Source organism: Labrus bergylta, chromosome 2, assembly GCF_963930695.1.
Source record: "Labrus bergylta chromosome 2, fLabBer1.1, whole genome shotgun sequence".
Classification (NCBI taxonomy): domain Eukaryota; kingdom Metazoa; phylum Chordata; class Actinopteri; order Labriformes; family Labridae; genus Labrus; species Labrus bergylta.
The window spans coordinates 10,039,875-10,060,048 of NC_089196.1; the positions used below are offsets into that span (position 1 = coordinate 10,039,875).

Genomic DNA, 20,174 nt, shown 5'->3' on the forward strand with positions numbered 1-20,174 from the left:
GCTGTGTATGCAAAGACAGCCACTTTCAGACATAACACCTCCAGGCTAAAAAGCATAGTCAGTCATCCCTCACCCAGACCTGTTCTCAGTCAAACACCTGGATATGCTTCCTATATGTCAGCCTCTTCCCGTTTCTCTGGGGGACACCAATCATTCACGGCCAATTACAATCTGATCAGTGTAACATCAGTGCTGCCAACACTAGAGGAACCATGCAGTCTAAGCCAGAAATAGTTAGTGGTGGTGGTAAACCAGTGGCAAGGGGGCAGGGGGTTGGAAATTTGAGTAGTGTGTGTGAGTGTGTGTGAGTGAGAGTGTGTGTGTGCCTGGTGTTGTGCATGCTTGTGGATCTCTTTTGTGCCATAGGGAGGAGGGGTGGAGAAACAAGGCTGTTGCTTTAAACAAGAATGTGTTCATTTTTAAAGGAGAGGGGGAGGATCTGAACTTAATTTGTCTGCCTACTGAAACACTGCAAGAGGATTTTTCATCATTTAAAAGCATCAAGGAGGGAGAGAGAGCGGGAGAGAGAGAGAGAGAGAAAGGGGGAGGGAGAGAGGTGCATTTGAGAGAGACAGCCTCTTAGAGCTGTGAGGCAGAAGTGATGGATTCAGCCCACAGAAAAGTGACAGTCTTCTCCTAACGGGCCACAGGCAGTACTCAAACTTGCCCTGGAGTTTCAACATTTATCAGGAAACTACCTCTAGTATCCAGATTAACTTTAGTAGTTTACTAGTTGTCTCTTGAAATTGTTGCAACTTGCAAAGTGCATTTTGGAACAATCTACTTATTTCCTGAACTGTTGGTGCAAGTTTAAGCATCTGTTCAGCTTATGACGGTCTTTTAATAATAGGCTTTAAAAACACCTCTGCTTGTCTTCCCTGGACTGGACTAAGGTGACAAAAAGTGAGAAACTAAACGGGTAAGAGGAGGACACAAGGGTGCAGCTTTCACACTTGGGATGACTTTCTACCAGGAGAAACTTCATTCAGCTTTGCCAGGAGGGCAAGGCAACTGAGGGAGACTCATCAATACCCTACAGTTATCACGTAAGCATTGTAACCTTTGATTATTTTTTAAAACATTCATCTTATTAATGTGTTTATTGAAAAGGTCCAGGGCTTTTGTACATTATATTAAAATATTGCCTAATTTCTCTTCAATCATAAGACATCCACATCTGCAAGAAGAATTGTAACAGATCAAATGATGATTGAAGTTGTGAGTAAAATCAGAATCAGTCAGGGTATTTTAAAAATAATAGTGACGCAATCAAAGTTTTTTTGTCAAACTGAATGAAGTTAGACTCTGGCTCTGCCCTCTTAAGTTGCTACATTTTACATAACAGAGATTTTGTTTAATCTTGAATTCATCAGTTGTCATGCAACATCTGCTGTGTGACTCACTGTTTGTTGCAAAAGAGTGATTCTTCTTTCTGATGACTAACTAGACAGATGAGACTGATTGACTTGGCTGACGGGGGTTAAATCAGCGCAGGGAGATGCTGGAGAGCGGGCTCCTGAGGCTAAGTGCTTCTTTGCTACTGATAAAACACAGGACCCTTAAAGAGTAAAAACAACAGCACATGGGCGCTGAGTAGGATGTTTAGGAGATGATATTCTGTACAGTAAGAGCCTTGTAGGATATATACAGAAGTTATGTTGATTTCTTTTCCCTGATATCTAAAAAGTACAATTTACTACTGGAAAAAAAGGATAATGTATGTAAACAGCCTGCAGCTCAGGATGTTCCCCTGGGCTCAAGGGGACAGGGAAGCAGGCAGTTGAATCCAGTCTTTGTTTCTGTTGCCGGGTTAGTGTTTGGATAAGGGGGCTTTGAGGTAGCATGCTGGAACTTATCGAAACAATTCAGTTGACCCCCTGCTGCCGCGTCTGACTCAGATCACAAGTGGAAGAACACACCAGGCAGCATGAAACTCAGAAACCTTAATTCAAACAAAAACTTGAATTCTCCTGCTTCATGAAAAGAAGAAAAAAAAAAAACACTGCCTTTACCAACTAACTAAGCAGGTACTTGAGGTTAATTATGTCCAGAATGTCATGTTACACGTTTACATGGATTACATGCTTGCAGAAAGAATGAGGACACCCTACAGGTAATGTAATAGTGCAGATTACCATGAGCAAATTGAATTTGACTCTGATCCAACACATATTGGGTGTCATGCCAGAGACTGCCAGTTCTCCCCTGAGTCGGCCTTAATTTGAACATGCAGCACAAAGCCGTCCCGCAAAGCGCCCGCTTCTTTTCAGCTACCGACAAATTAGGTGCAGTGTACTCATGTTGTGATCTCCTGTTGTGGATGATGATGATGTGATTATGAAGCATTCACACAGAAAGTAGGACACTGGGAGTGAAATGGGTCAGTAGATACAGTATGTCTTAACCAGGTACGCAGGGATAAAGGGAGTAGCGGTCCTGCGCCTCGATGGTCTAACTCTCTCCGTCCGCCACTGCCACTGACTCTGCATGTGTGTATGGCAACCCACTCTAATGAGGTGACGAAGAATGTGAGGAATGCCATGCTCATGCTGAAATGAGAGGAGCTGGGGTGAGACATCAGCCAGTCTTAGGCTGCCCACCTTCTAATTAATAAGTGCTGAGCATGACCAAAAAGACTGGAGAACAGTGCTGGTCAGAGACACACTGACCTGCCCACATATCACACTTGATTTCACATTGAGTAAAATCATGAACGAGGAGTCACATAAACACAGACTTACCACCTGTAGACAGTTAAACCAAAACATTTTGGTGTGAAGCAGACAGAGAAATTACCTAAGAGGAGTTCCACCAATCAAAATTACAATGTTTTTTTTCCAGTGAGTGCACTCAAGCTGTTTGTCTATAAACCCTGAGACGTAGACATTTAAGACACTTCTCAACACCAGTTAATCATCACAGTCATTGGCCAGTCAATAGCAGCTTGTTAAAGTGAAATAATGTAGGCACAATAATGATCCGTGGTGGCTGTTAACAGCAAAGACGTGGGAGGAGGAGCCTTTCTGTTGTTCCCTCTGGCAGACTGCAGATGGGTTAATAACAGGCTGTCTCAGTCAGGGCAGATGGGACTCTCTCTAAGGTTCCTGGGAGACGGAGTCAAGCAAGTGTTGTTGTTTTTTAAAACACACATTAACAGAGAAAAAAATCTCAGACACGTACATACTACACATGCTAATGCAAAAAAAAAAAAACAACAACAGCCCACATTTCATCACAAGCTGCAAGCATTTTCCCTTCAGCTTTGAAGTGTAGTGAAGCCTGGAAAAGGAGATTCCGGGCTAACGATGTCCAACATGGGACTCCTCAGCAGCAGGGGTAAATAACTGGATTTCGCAGAGACACAGAGCTCATGTTCCAGAGAAACCGCAGGAGCCACTGGCCAAACACAGTCATCAGCACATTACAGGGGACAGGCCTGAGGCTGCTCTATTATCTCAGTGTGGGCTTACTTGAAAGCCGTAATTAGTGAGCACTTTAGGACTTACAGTACGAGATAATTTCATTGACAACTGAAAAGTGTTTCTTTGCGTAGTGTGAAAAATATTTCTGAAAACACTGGAATTACTTCATCAATCAGCATCTGCAGAGGTGATGTCATACAACCAGGCTTTGTACTAGAACTAAAAAAAAGACGATTTCATGGTGAATTTGAAACAGAGCACTCTATTTGTTAGATAGTTTTTTAATCATAGCAGTAATGTCAGATGAGGACTTGTAACTGCTAGGTATAAACATGGCTGAATCAAAAAGACTGACAGGTTACACAAGAGAGCCATGTGAAAAATCCACTAAAAAGACGTGTTTTCACAGTCTATTCTAGACAGATAAAGCCAGAAGGGTCGAATGTGCCAGGGGTCATGTTCTTGGAGAGCGCTACATTTTTCTTCTCCATGTCTCCAACCTAATGTGCTGGCAGCATGCCCGGAATAACAAGACAAAAACATTTCTGCTTTCTTCCCAATTCTGTTCTGATGTTAATGTGGTACATTATCTTCTACACCAAGAAAAAGGTATAATAAATGCTTGAGGGAATCACATGTAAGATTGCCTCTCCTGACGCGATTCTGCAAAACCAGGCCAATTTCAGCCTCTCTATGATGTTTTTTGATTAGACTGGCCCCTTCATACTCTGGGGAAATGTCACACAGGACCCCTCTGTAATCCAATATGCAGCAGCTTTCAATTAGGGTGCCCCAGGAGTTCAAGGCCTTGATATCCTTACACAGAAGTTACTTTCTCTGCAGCCCTTAGTGGCATCTCCTAATAATGTATCGTCTACAAACAGGGCCTCCACTTATTCTTGTAATCAGAATTAATACATTTTGAATTGTAGGTCCAACAGTTAGGCATCTCATTTTCATTAAGTTTGAGGGAAAATTATGGGTTTTGACACGAGGACCAGTTATAGAGGAAAAACTATTCTAAAGAGACTGTGATCTTAACAGGGAAATATTCCAGATCAGGATTATGTCATGTAACATCCTTAATTAGATTCAGCACACTAGATGCTAAGAGAAAGCATTTTACATGTTCAAAATAAAGCTGTTATTAATGCGTTTCACTGTCTGAATGCAACGTATTTGCTTTTTAGGAAGGGCTTTGGAAAGGATTTAATACAGAATGCTCAAAATTAGAAAAAAAAAGTTCATTGAATAGCATCATCTGGTAATGTCTCAAATTTTCCATAAGCAAACATGTCAAGGCTTGCAGAGAGGGGTAAATAGCTGTGTCCGTGTTTCAACAACCGGCAGTGGCAATTGCCAAAAAACCTGAGAAAGTCCTTATTAGACAAAATAAAATACTTGTGTCAGTGAATAGACACAGTAAGTTACTTTCAAACCACATGTTCTGCAAAGACTTCGATGGTAGAAATCTGTTTTAAACAAATCATGATAAATGCCACGTGTAATGTGTTTTCTGTCATAGCAACCACTGGAGCTTTTAGCTGGGAGAGCGGGAGATTTCCTTTCAGATCTAAAGTGTTTTGGTAGCCCAGTTTTTCTAAAATGTAACGACCTCCAGCCAAGCACCCTTAGAAATGTATAGATGGGCTTCTGAACTGGTCAACTTCCAGCAGTTAACAGAGGATAGCAGCAGTGTATCCTGATTGGTAGATTTCTTCATGTCTCAATCAGAACATCTGAGAAGGACTCCATTAATGTTCTTTAAAAAAGGGGTATATGTAGCCCACTCATGAGGACTTTCAGTTCAAGTTGTAAGGAAAGATGGTTCACAGTAGGTTCACTCATTGGGTCTCCATTCTTGAGACAACAACATTTGGTCAGTTATAACAGCTTTTTCATTAAAGCAGTCATGTTATCCATTTTTTTTATCCAGGTCTTGGCAGGCTTTGGTGAGTTGGACTCTAACTCATGGATCCTCCTTCAATGGTCCTGCTGGGGCTCCTTCTTGTTTATGGACTATCCTGTGGTGTCCAACAGACTCTGGGGAGTGCATCAGACAGCACACATGGCAAAGACAGGGCCCAAGAATTTGAGAGTAGTGAGGATGGTCTAGAGAGAGAGTTTCTCTACGCTGGAAGGAGCAAGCGTGCTCCTGCTGACCAGCAGCAGGATAAGTGCTCTTACACTTTCATTGTGCCACAACAAAAAGTGAGCGGAGCCATTTGTGTCAACTCCAAGGAGCCGGAGGCCATGCTGGAGAATCGGGTCAACAAACAAGAGTTAGAGCTGCTTAATGTGGAGCTACAGAAACAGAAGAGGCAGATTGAGACCCTGCAGCAACTGGTAGAGGTGGACGGAGGGATTGTCAATGAGGTCAAACTGCTGAGGAAGGAGAGCCGAAACATGAACTCCAGAGTCACTCAGCTGTACATGCAGCTGCTCCATGAGATTATCAGGAAGAGAGACAATGCCTTGGAATTGGCTCAGATGGAGAACAAGATACTAAACCAAACATCTGAGATGCAACAGCTCACCAGTCGATACAAAGATCTTGAGCACAAGTACCAACATTTGGCATCTTTGGCCACAAACCAATCAGCTCTTATTGCCCTCTTGGAGGAGCAGTGCCAGAGTCGCCCTCCACCTCGTCATGTGCCAGTCCCCCAGCCAAGGCCTCAGCCACCTCCACAATCACCACCTCTCAACAAGCCTTACCAACCACCTGTACTCCCACGAATTAACAACCCAATCAGCAACGAGATCCAGAGTGACCAAAAATCCCAGCCGCCTCTTCTTCCCACAATGCCCACTGGCACACACAGCCCCTCCACTACCGACAAGCCATCTGGTGAGTCTAGCATTGTTTGATATCAACTTTTATACAAAAGGCCTTTATTGTAAGTTGAATTTTTGATGAATGTTACCAAACTCACAGTGACCCTCACAAACAGCAGCCCGACAGAGAATAGTGTTTCTAAGTATATTGTGAACCTCTTGATCATTAATCACAAGACAATACCAGACATCCCATTGTTCCAGCCATAGCAATTTTAAATACGACCCACACATTCCCATGGCAAAGGTCTTTCAGTGGGAACAGAAACATGTTTGTCTACAGCCTTTGAGATGCATATCATCCAATTGCCATTATTCAACCCCCACAAAACATGAAGCACATTAGCAGGGTAAATGCATGTGCTTTAATGGATAGATGGATCCTAAAAAAAGGGGCTCTTAAACATATTAATGAATGATAAGGCTTTGAAATATATGTTAAGGTTGTATTCAATCAACTTTAGGGACTACTCCATTGCCGTTCACTTTCATTAGTAGATTTTAAATGTTGGGAAAAAAAACAAACTATTCCCAACCTGACTGGGAGCTGTTTTCCATTGACATTTTGTGACACTGCTTGCCATTTTCACCAGGCTGCGTGCGTGAACAGTAGTCTTTGTATGCAATGTTTGAATGGAGGCAAGTAATTTCCTGCCCACAGCCATACAACTAACACCCCAAATTGTTACATAAGTCTTAACACGAACAGATTTTCACACAAAGCAAGAAAGGGAGAGGAAAACACCTGACAGAGCAACTTAAAGAGGGATGGTGTCTCAGAAAAAAGGGAGAGGGGAAAGTACAAACAGATAGAGATACCAGCAGTCAGTGATGTCATTTGTTCCACTTGCACCATGCAAGAATCAGTCATATGTTCCACCAAGCTGTAGACTTTATCAAGCAGAACAGAGTAAGGCAGGGCAGTGCAGCTTTCTGGCTTTACTCAACAGAGAAATTCCTGAGATTAAACGGGTGGCAGAGACGGGGGCGAGAGACAGATATTACCTTGAGTAATTTTATAAAAATAACAACAACCTTTTGGCTGTTCACATAATGGGAACACTTTTTTTCTGTTTATGGTGCACATAATAACAGAGCAGGCTCTAATGACATTTTTCTTCTACGTTCATAAACCTTCTCTTTCTTTATCTCTCTTGCAAACTGTTTATGCTCTCCTTCCCTCACATCTACCTCTTTGCGTGACCTCTATTCTCTTTTCATTTGTCTCCATTGTATTTGAACACTTTGTAATCCGGGCCAGTTGGCGAACCACACAAGTGTGAAATCTTGAGAACTTAAACACTTTCACAGCCAATTTAATCAGGGGAGCCAGTTGCCCCATTAGGGTGTCCAAATCTACTGGGTTTGGAATTTGAGCAAAAATAATCATGGTACAACAGAAACGAGGTAATTTCTGACGTAAAAATGAAACAAAACATTATTGACCGAGCAAAAAGCTACAAACATTTGTTATACATTCTATTGTTGAAAACATTGTAGCGATCATGTTTCCAAATAATAAACATTATACTTGTTAGAAAAGAAGCTAAGCTAGTTTTGTTTTTCATTTGTAAAACATCTATATAGCACGCTGCAGTGACTGTCCTGTTACATCACAAGAATAAGTAATGTAATAATGACCTAGCTGACTTACTGGAAGAAAAGTGCAAGTCAAGACAGGGATTTACAAGTCGTCCTTAGATTCACTCAGTCCTGGAAATCCTCTCTTAAAAACATGATGTGAAACCTTAAAGGATGTGTCTGTATAATATTAACAAAAAAATCTAAGTGAAAGTAAGTAAAATAATCCTGCACTGTAAAGCCTCACAGATGCTTGAACATTTTTGCTACTGTTTCCTCATTCAGCAGTCAGATTTCCCTTTGCCCTCATGCCAGTGTTTCTTTTGGCTGCACTATCGGCAGCCATTTCCCCTGTGAGAGAAGCCGCCAAAGTCAATTCTGCTGTTAAAATGAGAGCCTCTGCTGAAAAATGGGATTCCCTATGGCAGAGAATAAAAACCCTTTGTGCAACTGTGTCTTATTCTTCATTCCCCTTTCTTAACTTTAAAGAAAACTGTTGTAACTGCCTGGATTTGACATGCTTTAAATAATTTGATGCCGTCATCTTTCTTTTCAGGTCCATTTAGAGATTGTCTGCAGGCTCTGGAAGATGGCCACACTACCAGCGGTATGTATCTGGTGAAGCCTGAAAATGCCAACCGGCTTATGCAGGTGTGGTGCGACCAGAGACATGACCCAGGTGGCTGGACTGTGATCCAAAGAAGGGTGGATGGCTCTGTCAACTTCTTTAGGAACTGGGAGACGTACAAGGTGCGACAACCACACACCAAATCAAGGACCTCATAGTCTAGGGGGAAGCTTATGTAGGTTGTTTGACACCAACCAGATGTGAACCAGTAATGAATAGGTAATTGTTAAGGTTTCAAAACTTCTGATGCATCACCAGCCTCAGTCACTGCATAAGCCATATGACTCATTAGTTCCAGCAACATCAATTGGTCTTTGTGAATGACTTCACACTCAAAAAATAAATTAAGAACATGACTTAGAAACCACATTGGTTGCTTGTGGTAGCAATCCCTGAAATTCTGGGAAAATAAATGTATTTTCCTATTAATTCTATGAATCTGGTGTACCCAAAAAACAGGGTATTCCGAGCAACTAGTTTTCTTCATCATTTAGAGGGAAACATCTCACAAAGAGAGAAACAGTTCTCTAGTAAACATTTGATTGCGGGCCAAACAGTTCTGAAATCTCATCTTAGGGGGACCATAGAGATATTTCCTAGACTTTAATGGAAACCTTTGAACCACAATATATTTGAAATTGCATTGTACACTTATCCTGTTTCCATGATTCAAAACAGTTGTGGGCTAGGGGATACCACAAACCAACTTACAGTGTGACTGGAGCCAGAAAAAAGCAGCAGGGCAGTATCCACTGAGTCAGATTTTATACCATGCAGTTTTATCCTGCTGTGTTTTCAATAACACAAAATAGTGGCAATCTGGACACCCAATGCTAGCTATAAACTTGAATCAAAAGGTCCATTTAAATGTAAATGTTCCATGACGATAAACAACCCCATAGATGGGCTGAACTCTCAATTACCTCCAGATCACGGGCAATGACCCTAAATTATCCCCCAGACATTCTAAGTAACTATGCAAAACTATTTAAAGAGCATTTAGCAACATTTCCTAAGCTTGCTAAGGTGTTCTCTTTTCATTGACTTCACAGCAAGGTTTTGGCAATATAGATGGTGAGTACTGGCTGGGTCTGGAGAACATCTACTGGCTGACTAACCAGGGAAACTACAAACTACTGGTCACGCTGGAGGACTGGTCTGGCCGAAAGGTGTTTGCTGAGTATGCCAGCTTCAGAGTGGAGCCTGAGGCAGACTTCTACAAGCTAAGGGTGGGCCGTTACCATGGCAATGCAGGAGACTCCCTAACTTGGCATAATGGCAAGCAGTTCACAACACTGGACAGAGATCATGATGCATATACAGGTAACACTTTAATTCTAGATAGTATTAAACTTCAAAATCAGTAATGGATTATCATGGTTCCAATGTAAATGTAATGTTTATAACAGTATAATTATCTTTTTGGTATTTCTAGGCAACTGTGCCCACTACCAGAAGGGAGGGTGGTGGTACAACTCTTGTGCCCATTCAAATTTGAATGGAGTTTGGTACAGAGGAGGACATTATCGCAGTCGCTACCAAGATGGAGTTTACTGGGCTGAGTTCAGAGGAGGAGCCTACTCACTAAAGAAAGTGGTTATGATGATTCGTCCAAACCCAAACACCTTCCACTAAGCTTCCAAGGAACACATACTGTACTGTTTAAAGACAAACTTTTTGACACCTGAATTCCAAGCAAGCATGGTCTTTTTTGTTTGATGGGGTGGCACCAGGTCAAGACAGATGGCAAAGAGAATATAAATGTTGAAAGTGCAATATCATAACATCAGGCAGATATTCTAGTGCCGCAGTCAAAGATTGTGTGCACCTTGTGCATCATAACCCGGCTTCCATTTTCCTTTCGGGTCAGCTGGGACATGTGCAAATTGCTCAGGAGTTTTTTTTAATACACTGTCTTTAATAAAACAAAGATCTGTTAATCTGACAGTGGTCCAATGTTAACAGAGTGAAAAAAAAACAATTAGTGCTTTTTTAGTTAAAAGGAAAGATCATAATAATTCATTTACTTTGCTTTGAGATAGGAACCCTACCGTATGTATTTAGTTTGTATGAACATTTTCTTTGAACAAGCAAATAAGATTGACACAGGAAACAATTCCAGTGACTTTTTATTTCATCCTAAAACATTTTTTTTGGAAATGTGTATTGATGAGTACAGTAACATTTACTAACTTGTAATACAGGGTTAATATTATGGCCAGTTTTGCTATTTACATACTTAATATACTTAATAAATAGTGCCATTTTATTTTCTTGCAAAAATGAATGCTGTTTATTTTAAAACTTTAAGTTAATGATGTTTTGATAGATCTAAGTACATTTAATGGATCTAAAAAAGAAAATAAACTCCGCACCAAACTTTTTTGGAGATACACTCTCTTCAAAGTCCTGCTTCTTTTCCTTCATAATACTGTTACAGAAATCTTGAATTGCTTGAGGAGGTATCCATCAATTTGCTTGTATAAATCAAGCACTGTATTTACTGTATAAATTAAGCAGTTTGTTGATGTTAATAGATCCAACACATTGCATTTGTACATAAAAGGTATTTGTAATATAATGTATTAAACGTGTTATTTCTCAATTAATTTGCAATAAAAAAAATGTACAGCTTGACTTTGTCTTTTTTGTGTCTCTTGGTTTAAAGCACACTGAGAACAGATTATATCTTCAGAGAACAAAATCAAGCCTTTATCCATTTTCCAAATTAAAATAAAGACCACTTTATCTAGGTACTCAGGTTTGGCATAACACAGTTATTGTTACTATCACTATAGTGAACATGAATCCAGCATTAAGTGATTAAAAGAAGAATGTGCAATATTTTGATCCAGTAGATGTCGCCCTTGAGTGCCCTTTAGTGCAACTAAAACAAACTCGGGTTGACACTATCGCCTCTTATATGCACTGCACTGATGGTAAAGCATGAAAACATGGCCCTGTGTTTTTACAGTTGCTTAGCCTAATTCAACATCAGAAAGTTTTAAGTTAAAGATGACTAAATCGGTCAAAGTGACTTATCTTGTCAAAGACCAATTTCGTATTTGCATTTTTTTTTTACTCAGCCCAGCAGCCCCCTACAAATGCTTGGAAATGTACTTGTGTTGTAACTACTTTGACTTTATGCTTACATCACATATTTTCATGAACATCATACAAGTATAGAATAGAGAGAGAAAGTAGCAGCTGTGGGCCATTTTGAGAGAATTGCTGGATGTTTTGTATGCTCTGGCAACGAAGATCTTCTTGCCACCCTCCAACTTTTAAGGTACCATCTGGCAAAGTGAGGTCAAGCGAGTACAGCTTACTTTTCCTCTTAACAAACAAGTAACTGAAAAGAGCCTTCTTCAGGATCTTCATCGATCTTGACTATGTCCAATGATTTTGTTTTTGCAGCCATCAGCTGTTTCATGCAAACTTTTTCCGCTTCCAAGTTCTATTGCATAACAACCCTCAGTCTCTCTGGAATATTTTTTGTTGACTGACTCCCGTAAATTTCCTCGACACTGGCACGGTTTGCTTCAGCAAGGTACAGTAGCTCATGCGCACAAGCACCAGCACACAAAGTGGACATGAAGTATAATCAATCCCAGCCTTCATTATCGAGAATTCCCGGAGTGGTATGGCTGTTTCTGAATAAAATGACTCAAAATAAGCCACAAAGTCAGTATTGTAGCTGCGTTGTCCACTGCGCACCCCTTTTAATTTTTTTTATTTTCGAGTACGCTTGTCTTGTAAACTAGGCACGCTTCATAATTACGTAAAGCCATGCATATGTTGTAGTACGATGAAGCACAAGAGGTAATCATGCTCAGACCCGGCTTGTCCTGGAGCAGTATGAGCGCAGGCCAGTGGGGGAATGGGAAGAGGGGACAGTCGTGCTTCAGCACGGTAGAGAGCAACTTTGCCTAGTGCACACTTACTGCCAATTTCCACATAGTCTGTGTGTGATGTGTTCCGTTAGCGCCAAAGTTTTGCTCCATTGGAATGCGCACGCTAGGTCGTTCCATTCTGTCCAGCTTGACGCGTGCTTGCAGTGGGCTCCATCGAAAACAGACTTGTAGCGTATTTAAAACATTACAAAGGAACAATTAGTTCTGCATTGCTATTTTATAAACATAAGTAAAGACACTGAATATATATTTTATGAGATAATGATTTGGTTTGACTTGAAGGTCTAAAAACTAAAGTTATAAATAACTTGATAAAAAAATATAGAGTAGAAGTGATGGAAAATAAGCTTTTAAAATACAAATTAAAGATTCTGATTGTAGTTGAACAACCAGCATGCACTGAACAATTGGCTTATTTAATTCAAAAAAGTATTAACATAGTTTAAATCATTATTTTAAATCATTAAATCATTATTTACATTTTACAGTAACTCACCAACCCATGAAAAGCATGCCCTTGCGGTGTCTGCAGTAGATTTTTCCATTCACATTTTTTACCAACACAGTATAGACTGTGTAGAAGGTTGTGCGATATTGGCAAAAAATAATATCTCTAGGGCTGGACCCGAATATTGGGCTAATCAAATATTCGCTTGTCGGGTAGGCAATCGATTATTAATTTTAGGATTTGAATATTCAGGGATTTTTTGTTTTTGTTTTTTTTGGGTACCTGATATTCCTATTCTCACAGCGGTCAGTGAACGTCACACTTCAGTTCACCTTGGCCATCAAAGGGAAGACAAAATGCAGAAGACTTCATCTGTGTGGGAACACTTTAAATTAAGTGAAGACAAGAGAGTGTGCCAAATATGCAATTTGAAACTGGCCTACCATGGTGGCACAACAAGCATGAAAAGTCACCTGAATGCTGTAAAAAAAAAAATGAGACCATACTAGCTAGCAAACTTAGCTTAGCCTTTACCTTTGCTTGGAAAATAGTTCAAATAAAACATAAGGAATAATGTTGGAACATCTGGGGCATAAAAACTAAGGGTATGCCTGATAATAACTTGTCCATGTCCATAGGTGCATCCCCAGGCATCGTAGCTACACAAAAACTATACAGCAGACCCCACAGTTCCAAAAACCAATAACGGAGAAATGAAAGAGGGGATAACGGGTGCCATAGTAGAGTTTGTTGCTATGGATGAGACCAATAAACATAGTCGAAGGGGAAGGCTTCAGAAAATTAATGAAGAAGATGGAGCCTGACTACACTGTCCCCAAACTCCAGTATTCTTCAGTATTTCAAATGCCCTGTCCAAGACAATGCCAGCAATATGAAGCTGTGCTGTGCCGAGACACTGAAGAAAGAACCGGAGAAATGAGGCGACATTCAAGGGGTCTTCTTCTCAGGACACACGCTATAGCTGTGCATAAATACAGCCCTAAAACAGAATACGTCGCAAAAGTGCAAAGGCAACAGCTGCCTTAAAAGACCAGCAAAAACAGCAAAATGTTGTAGAGCACAAACTCCTACAAGACGTTGCTACTCGGTGGAACTCTACGTGTGAAATGCTTGACAGACTGGTGGAACAACAATGGTCAGTGACCGCTACATTTTGTTTACATCGCCTCGTCCCCTCGCCTATGAAATTTAATTAATTGAGGGACTAGAGAAAAGAAGAATAACATACTGTACTCACTGATTATTTGAATGTCACTTACCGTAAAATCCGGAATATAAGTTGCACTCGTATATAAGACGCACCCTGTTCTGAAGGTCTCTTAGGGAGAAAAAAAAAGTTTGAACTGTCTTCCTGCGTGACGATTTATATTGTGTTCAGCGTTGTCTACAACTTGCAGTTTGTGTGCAGCTGTGTCGCTCTTTAGTTGTGTTTGTTTTCACGTTCGGGAGTTTGCACTCCTAATAGCTACAGTACGGTAGTTGAGCTCTCAGCCTGCTGCAGGGAAAGTTGTGAGGCACAGACTCCTAGCTTGCGATGTTGAGAGTCGCGCTGCCCGACTCCGCTGGTCACTCTTTTAACTTTAATATGGGACTCTTTCAATCAAAAGAGCGCTCCACAAGGTTTATTTACGGAACAATATACCACTGTTTTCTGTAAATGCATGATTATCACCTCGTTAGGGAGAAAAGATGTGGAAAAAGTTGCGCAGCCAGCCTGGTCTGTGTCGCCGTCTTTCCCAGCACAGCGTGCACTCTTTCAATACACAGAGAATGGGGATGGGTTTATAGACTGTAAGCTTTTTAATCACCCCAGGACGCACCTGCGGTAATGATGGCGCGTGTTTCAGTATTTTGTACTGGTATATTGGTAGCACCGGTGTATAAGACGCAGCCAACTTTTAAGATGAAAAAATAGGTATTAAAAGTGCGTCTTATACACCGGATTTTACGGTAATTGTTTATTGATCATGGTTATTTCGTGTTAATTTACATGCAGTGTGAAGATACGAGCATAATAAAGATAGCATTCGCATGCTAACACAACAATGCAGCGCTAGTTGTTATGGTTTCATGCTGGTGCTCAAGGGCGACATCTGCAGGATCAAAAAATCGCATATTCTTCCTTTAATTTATAGCATAAATGTTATTAGATTTTAAGGTTGTCCACCTGGCTGAACATCTGCACCAGCAACATACCGTTCAGAAGGTGGAAGAAGAAGAACCAGCAGCAAGCCATGAAGAAGAGGAGACTGCCGTGCCACCATCAAAAAAAAGGAACAGCAGGAGATTTCAATGCTGTTGCTGTCTGACTCTGATGATGAAGAGGAAGAAGAATACGATAGAGACAGCGTTCCGGCCACTTCAACCCCGTCAGAGCACATTTTCTCCAAGGCTGGCTACATCGTAAATAAGAAGTTCCCTTTTACCGGAAAATGTGGACAAACTCATCTCCCTGGCACACAACATGAAGAGAGTGTAGGTAGGCTAGGCTATGTTATTATAACTGCGCTACCTACGTTGTTTTATTTATCATTTGTTTTATTATTTATAAGGCAATTCATTTATTTGTATTTAAATTATTTGTTTATTGTAATGTGTGGAGTACTACTGTTATTATAATTGTGCTACCTACCTTGTTTGTTCTGTTTATTACAGTTTGTATTCTATCTGTTGAATACAATAATAAGCATGCAGTTTATGCATTGCTTTTCTGATATGATTGCACAACATATGAATTTAATTACTGCTGTAAAAAATGGATCTATAATGACAAATAAGGGCCTTTAAAAAGCATTGGCAGATACATTGAATTGATACCACTAGCGCTCTGTGGAGCAAGAGTAGTGTGAGTTTAGAAAAGGTTAAAAATAAACATGTTTAACATTTGATGAGTGATGATAGAAATTTGCAAAAAGGAAGAGTGCATACACAATGACTTTTCCTCTCCTCAGCTTTTCATTATGTACTTTTATGCGATACCTGCTTCAGTTTGCTTTAATTTTCAAAATCCATCTATTCATAAAAAATGAGAATAAAAAGTTACATATTAAAGTAAAGTTGTAGATAACTGCTTTATTAAAAATGTAATCAAATGATTTAGTATTGAGAACTTCTTACATAAAGTCATGTTGTCTCAAACACTATCATGAACAGCATTTGCATAGAGTCTGCACGCCAGAAAATGACAAATGAAATGTGACAGGCTTGTAAAACTAATGCATCCAGCAGACCCCTCCACTGACAGCAGAAACCACCTTCACTTTACTATGTGTGAATGAGATTTCCAAAGACAGCTGCAAAATGAAGCAAAAATGACTTTACACTGCAATGAACCAAGCCCCATTAATGTCATACTTTGGGAGCAGCAGAGTTTTGTTGAGAGTCTAGAGAGCATCAATTTAAAATGAATCCCTGAGACTGACAACCTGATGTCCAAAGAGACCAGTTATTAACAGAGCAAAATGTGACACATGTATTTATATCGCCTACTCTGAATAAAAACTAACTTAATATGCTAGCACTTTTCACTGCCAAAATAAAGATGGATGCTTATGTGATGGCAGCCAAAACACTTGTCTTACATTAAACAGACAAACACTGGCTGCTAAACCTGGCTCATAAAAAAAATCTTTCTTCACAATGACAAAGAGGCTTGGGATGGGACAAAGGAAGACATTCATCACTGCTACCGTCACTCTTGTCAGCTGTGTTTCTTCTAAAGATGGATGGGACAGTAAAATAAACTTTGCACAAAGTCCTACTGTCTTCCCAGATTGGTAAACACTGTTTTTATAACATTTACATCTAAAACCAGTTTGAGTCTGCTTTCTTAATCAACCTAACAGTGGTTAAACAGAGGATGCTGTTTCAATGTCTCCATAAACAGAGGACAGACTCTTTGGATGCCGTGTACGTCTGAGGACTCACCACGATGGAAAACCTTCAGTAAGGGTGGCCTGTGAAGCCCCCGATCCTCAACCAACACGGAAAATCACGAGCTGACAGAATGCTCACTCAGCATAAAGAGAACCGCATTTCCTGAGCCTTCAAACCTGAACCTTCAAACCAGCCTGTATTGTTGTTTCACATCTGTAAAGTCCATGTCCGTGAACTTTCAGAGCCACTTCTTTGTTTTCTAGTGCTCCCAGGAATACTTTTCACTGCACCTTTTGCATAAATGTACTCTTAGCAGGACACACCACAGCACAGCAGCTTTCACTTGGGACTGTAATTACTTATTTTATGCCTTTAATGCCACATGTAGGCAAAGAGAATAATTGTGAAGCATTGGGATGATTGACAAGGACATTGAGCATTGCTGGTATGTGACAACCATCTCAGGGTTGTGATTTAAATAAGAGGTATGAATCACAAGTTTCATCATTTTATTATGTCCATTATTAAAGTCTTGTAAGTCTGCAACAAGAATACTCTGAAATACTTTAGTTTCTCTACCTTGAAATGATAATATTGATTGATATTTGTTTACCTTGCTTTGATCATTGGGTTCATAGTGACTAAAACAAACAAAACTCCAGTGTTGAGCCATACTGCCCTACAAAGGCAAAAGGCAGTAACTTAATTTTTTTCAAAAATGAGTTTTTGTCATTTCTGGAACATTACACATGTGCTTTATTATGTGGACAGATATCTTGAGTCCATTGTGCTGTTTTTTTGAGAAAATAGTAGGTTGTATTTGCCTTAACTTCCAAAAGCCCTCGAGAAACCAAGGCAGAGTGCTGTAACTTCACTTATAAGGTCTTCTGCCTTTGTTTTGCTGCGGATCAAAGTGAAGTTACTGTTTTACTACAGTGGAGTTAAGGTGTTATGCCTTTGTTTTAATATCTGTCATCAAGTACTTCTGACACACACAGTAGCTTGACTAAAGTGTAGCAAATACATAGTGTTGGTTGTGTTATTTCAACCATGCAACCAAGTGAAATACAGTATCAAATGGAAGTTAATGCCTTTTGCCTTGGCATGACCCGTTATTACTGTACAGGCAATGCAAAGGCAGAGTACCTTAACTTCTAAGGGTCAAAGGTCATGTTTGAGCTAAAGATTTTTAGGAACATTAACAACCTCATTAAAAAGACAAAGAATTGCCACATTTCCAACATTCTGCCTGCAACTCATTTGGCTGGACAACAAAAAGACTTTAAAGTCATTTTTCTCAGTTCTACACTCTGGCGAATTAAGGTCTTTTGCCTTTTTAGGGCAGCATAGTGGAGAGGTATCAAACAGCAGACCGAAATCAGTGACGCCAAAACTTTCTATCTTGCAAATTTTCCCAAGCTATCTCAGACCTGAAGTGAAAAGAGCGGTCATTAGTGCAATATTACACACCAACAATAGACTTAAGGTCCTGCCACTCTATGGAGCCTCATGCTAGTCTGACTGTCCACTTTAACATCCAACTGAACAGTTGCTTTCTGCAAAAAAAACAAAGATTCCTTGAGGATAATACAAGTAAAAAACATCTCAGTGGGGATAAAAGAAGTGTGTGCTTATTGGGGCCTGGATGAGAAATGCCAAGTCTGTATAGAAACGTAACATGCAGCGAACATGGAGTAGGCTGCCGTACTGAAAGAGATGAGCAAACTGTAATGCTTTGGACGCAGATTGCATCTAAGAGTTGATTGTTTTGTCACTTCTTTACTTATGTGTAATATAACTAAAATAATAAACAACTTGTCATGAAACAAGCTAAAAGTGACTTATCTTACTTAGTTATTGCTAGTTTTTTAAGTGTGGTTAAAGGCACAACAACTTTAAAATGGCATGCGTGATGTAAAGATAGGGCTGGAGAAGGATGAAGGACATTCCCAGGTTGATAGCCTGCTGCACCAAGGTGGTGTCATCTAATTCCTACCTTTGAAGATGCAGACATCACAGAATTTGTCAGCAAATCATTGGGTCCACTGCTGGAATGTAAAAACAAACTCTAAATAGCAGACCACTTCAGTGTCTCCTGTTAGAAACCAGCACTTCACTTTGTTGTATTCTTAGCAGTATTGTGCATTTAAAAGAACACTTCCTAAGACCATTAAAAAGAGAGATGTTGAACTACATGAATGAGAAACACAAAGATGAAGCTACTCAATAGCTGCAAGATAGGGTTTTCGGTTTGGTAACTAGCTTCAAGATGGTCTTCATCAGTGCAGAAAACAAGCCAAATGTTAAGGCAAGAGTAACCTCAGGGCTGATGGAATGCCAGGAGACACCAAGACGCAGTGCTGAAGTAGACTAAAAGTTGCTGACACATCCCAGGCAAAGAAGCCCTTGGGAAAATTCATTAGAGAGGAGCTCCAGCTAAGGCTGATTCTTCAATGATGCTATGCTGAGTTAAACAACTACCAGAAAAAGTGACAATCTTTCTCATCAAGGTGAAAACTGTTCCGCGATATCGGTACATACACAGAGAGCAGCAGCCATCATGGCTGAGTCTGATGTTGAACTGGAAATTACCATAGAAGATACCCCCGCCACTTTTGAATCCTTTGTGTGGCAGCTAGATGAGAAACAGACCACAGCTGATCCGAGATCTGTTCAGATCACAGACCACAGCTGATCCGTGATCTGTTCAGATCACCCCTTATAGTTCGGGCCGCACGTTATCTGCGGATCAACAGAAAATGTATCATCATGGTGGAAATCTAATGTAATGCTGCTAAATCACTGTGCAGTCTGTGTACAGAGTTTAATGAGTGTGACCATGCACCAGTGAGTTCCCCTGTACAAATAGGAAGACAATTCAATTTTAAAATATAATCTTATGTAAGACAGCTCTTAAAGTGTCTTTTCTCCATCCCGTGAACCCAACATAGTGTATCGTCGATATATATTTTATGCTTTAAACCTTTTGTGTGATCCTAGTGTAAGTACTAAAAGATTATTCAGATGTTACTGTGTATTAACATTTTTAATTCAATGTGTCAGCACATATGCTCAGGATGTGAAGCACTATTAAGGGCTGCATAGGGGAGGGGGCTTTTCCACTGTGTCTTTCTCCTTTTTTCCAGTAAATGTGAGCAAGGGTCATGGTAAAATCTTTTCATGTAAGAACTCAGTACAGCTGTGAAACAGAGGTTAATTCTTCAATTACCAGCTGTGGGATACTGTGATACACCAGCAGACTTACAATTTAAGAGAATCCCATGTAGAAGAAACTGTAATACTTGCATGACAAGATTAGATATTCTCCACAAAGTGTCAGGACAGTAAAACAAATCATCTTCTGTCAACTTTTCTTTGTTTTTCTTCTCGTCATCAATGTTACATCATCCTTCAGTGATAGCTAGCCGCAGACTATAAACATATTG

General features: G+C 40.2%; 1 protein-coding gene across 1 annotated transcript; it reads left to right on the plus strand.

The window, feature by feature from the left end:
• The first annotated feature begins 517 nt into the window (after positions 1–517).
• angptl2b (angiopoietin-like 2b) lies at positions 518–11,106 on the plus strand. The gene is made up of 5 exons (XM_020632934.3): positions 518–1,046; positions 5,359–6,273; positions 8,398–8,591; positions 9,522–9,792; positions 9,905–11,106. The coding sequence occupies exons 2-5, from the start codon at positions 5,394–5,396 to the stop codon at positions 10,102–10,104; spliced, it is 1,545 nt and encodes a 514-aa protein (XP_020488590.1). The 5' UTR covers positions 518–1,046; positions 5,359–5,393; the 3' UTR covers positions 10,105–11,106.
• Positions 11,107–20,174: the final 9,068 nt, after the last annotated feature.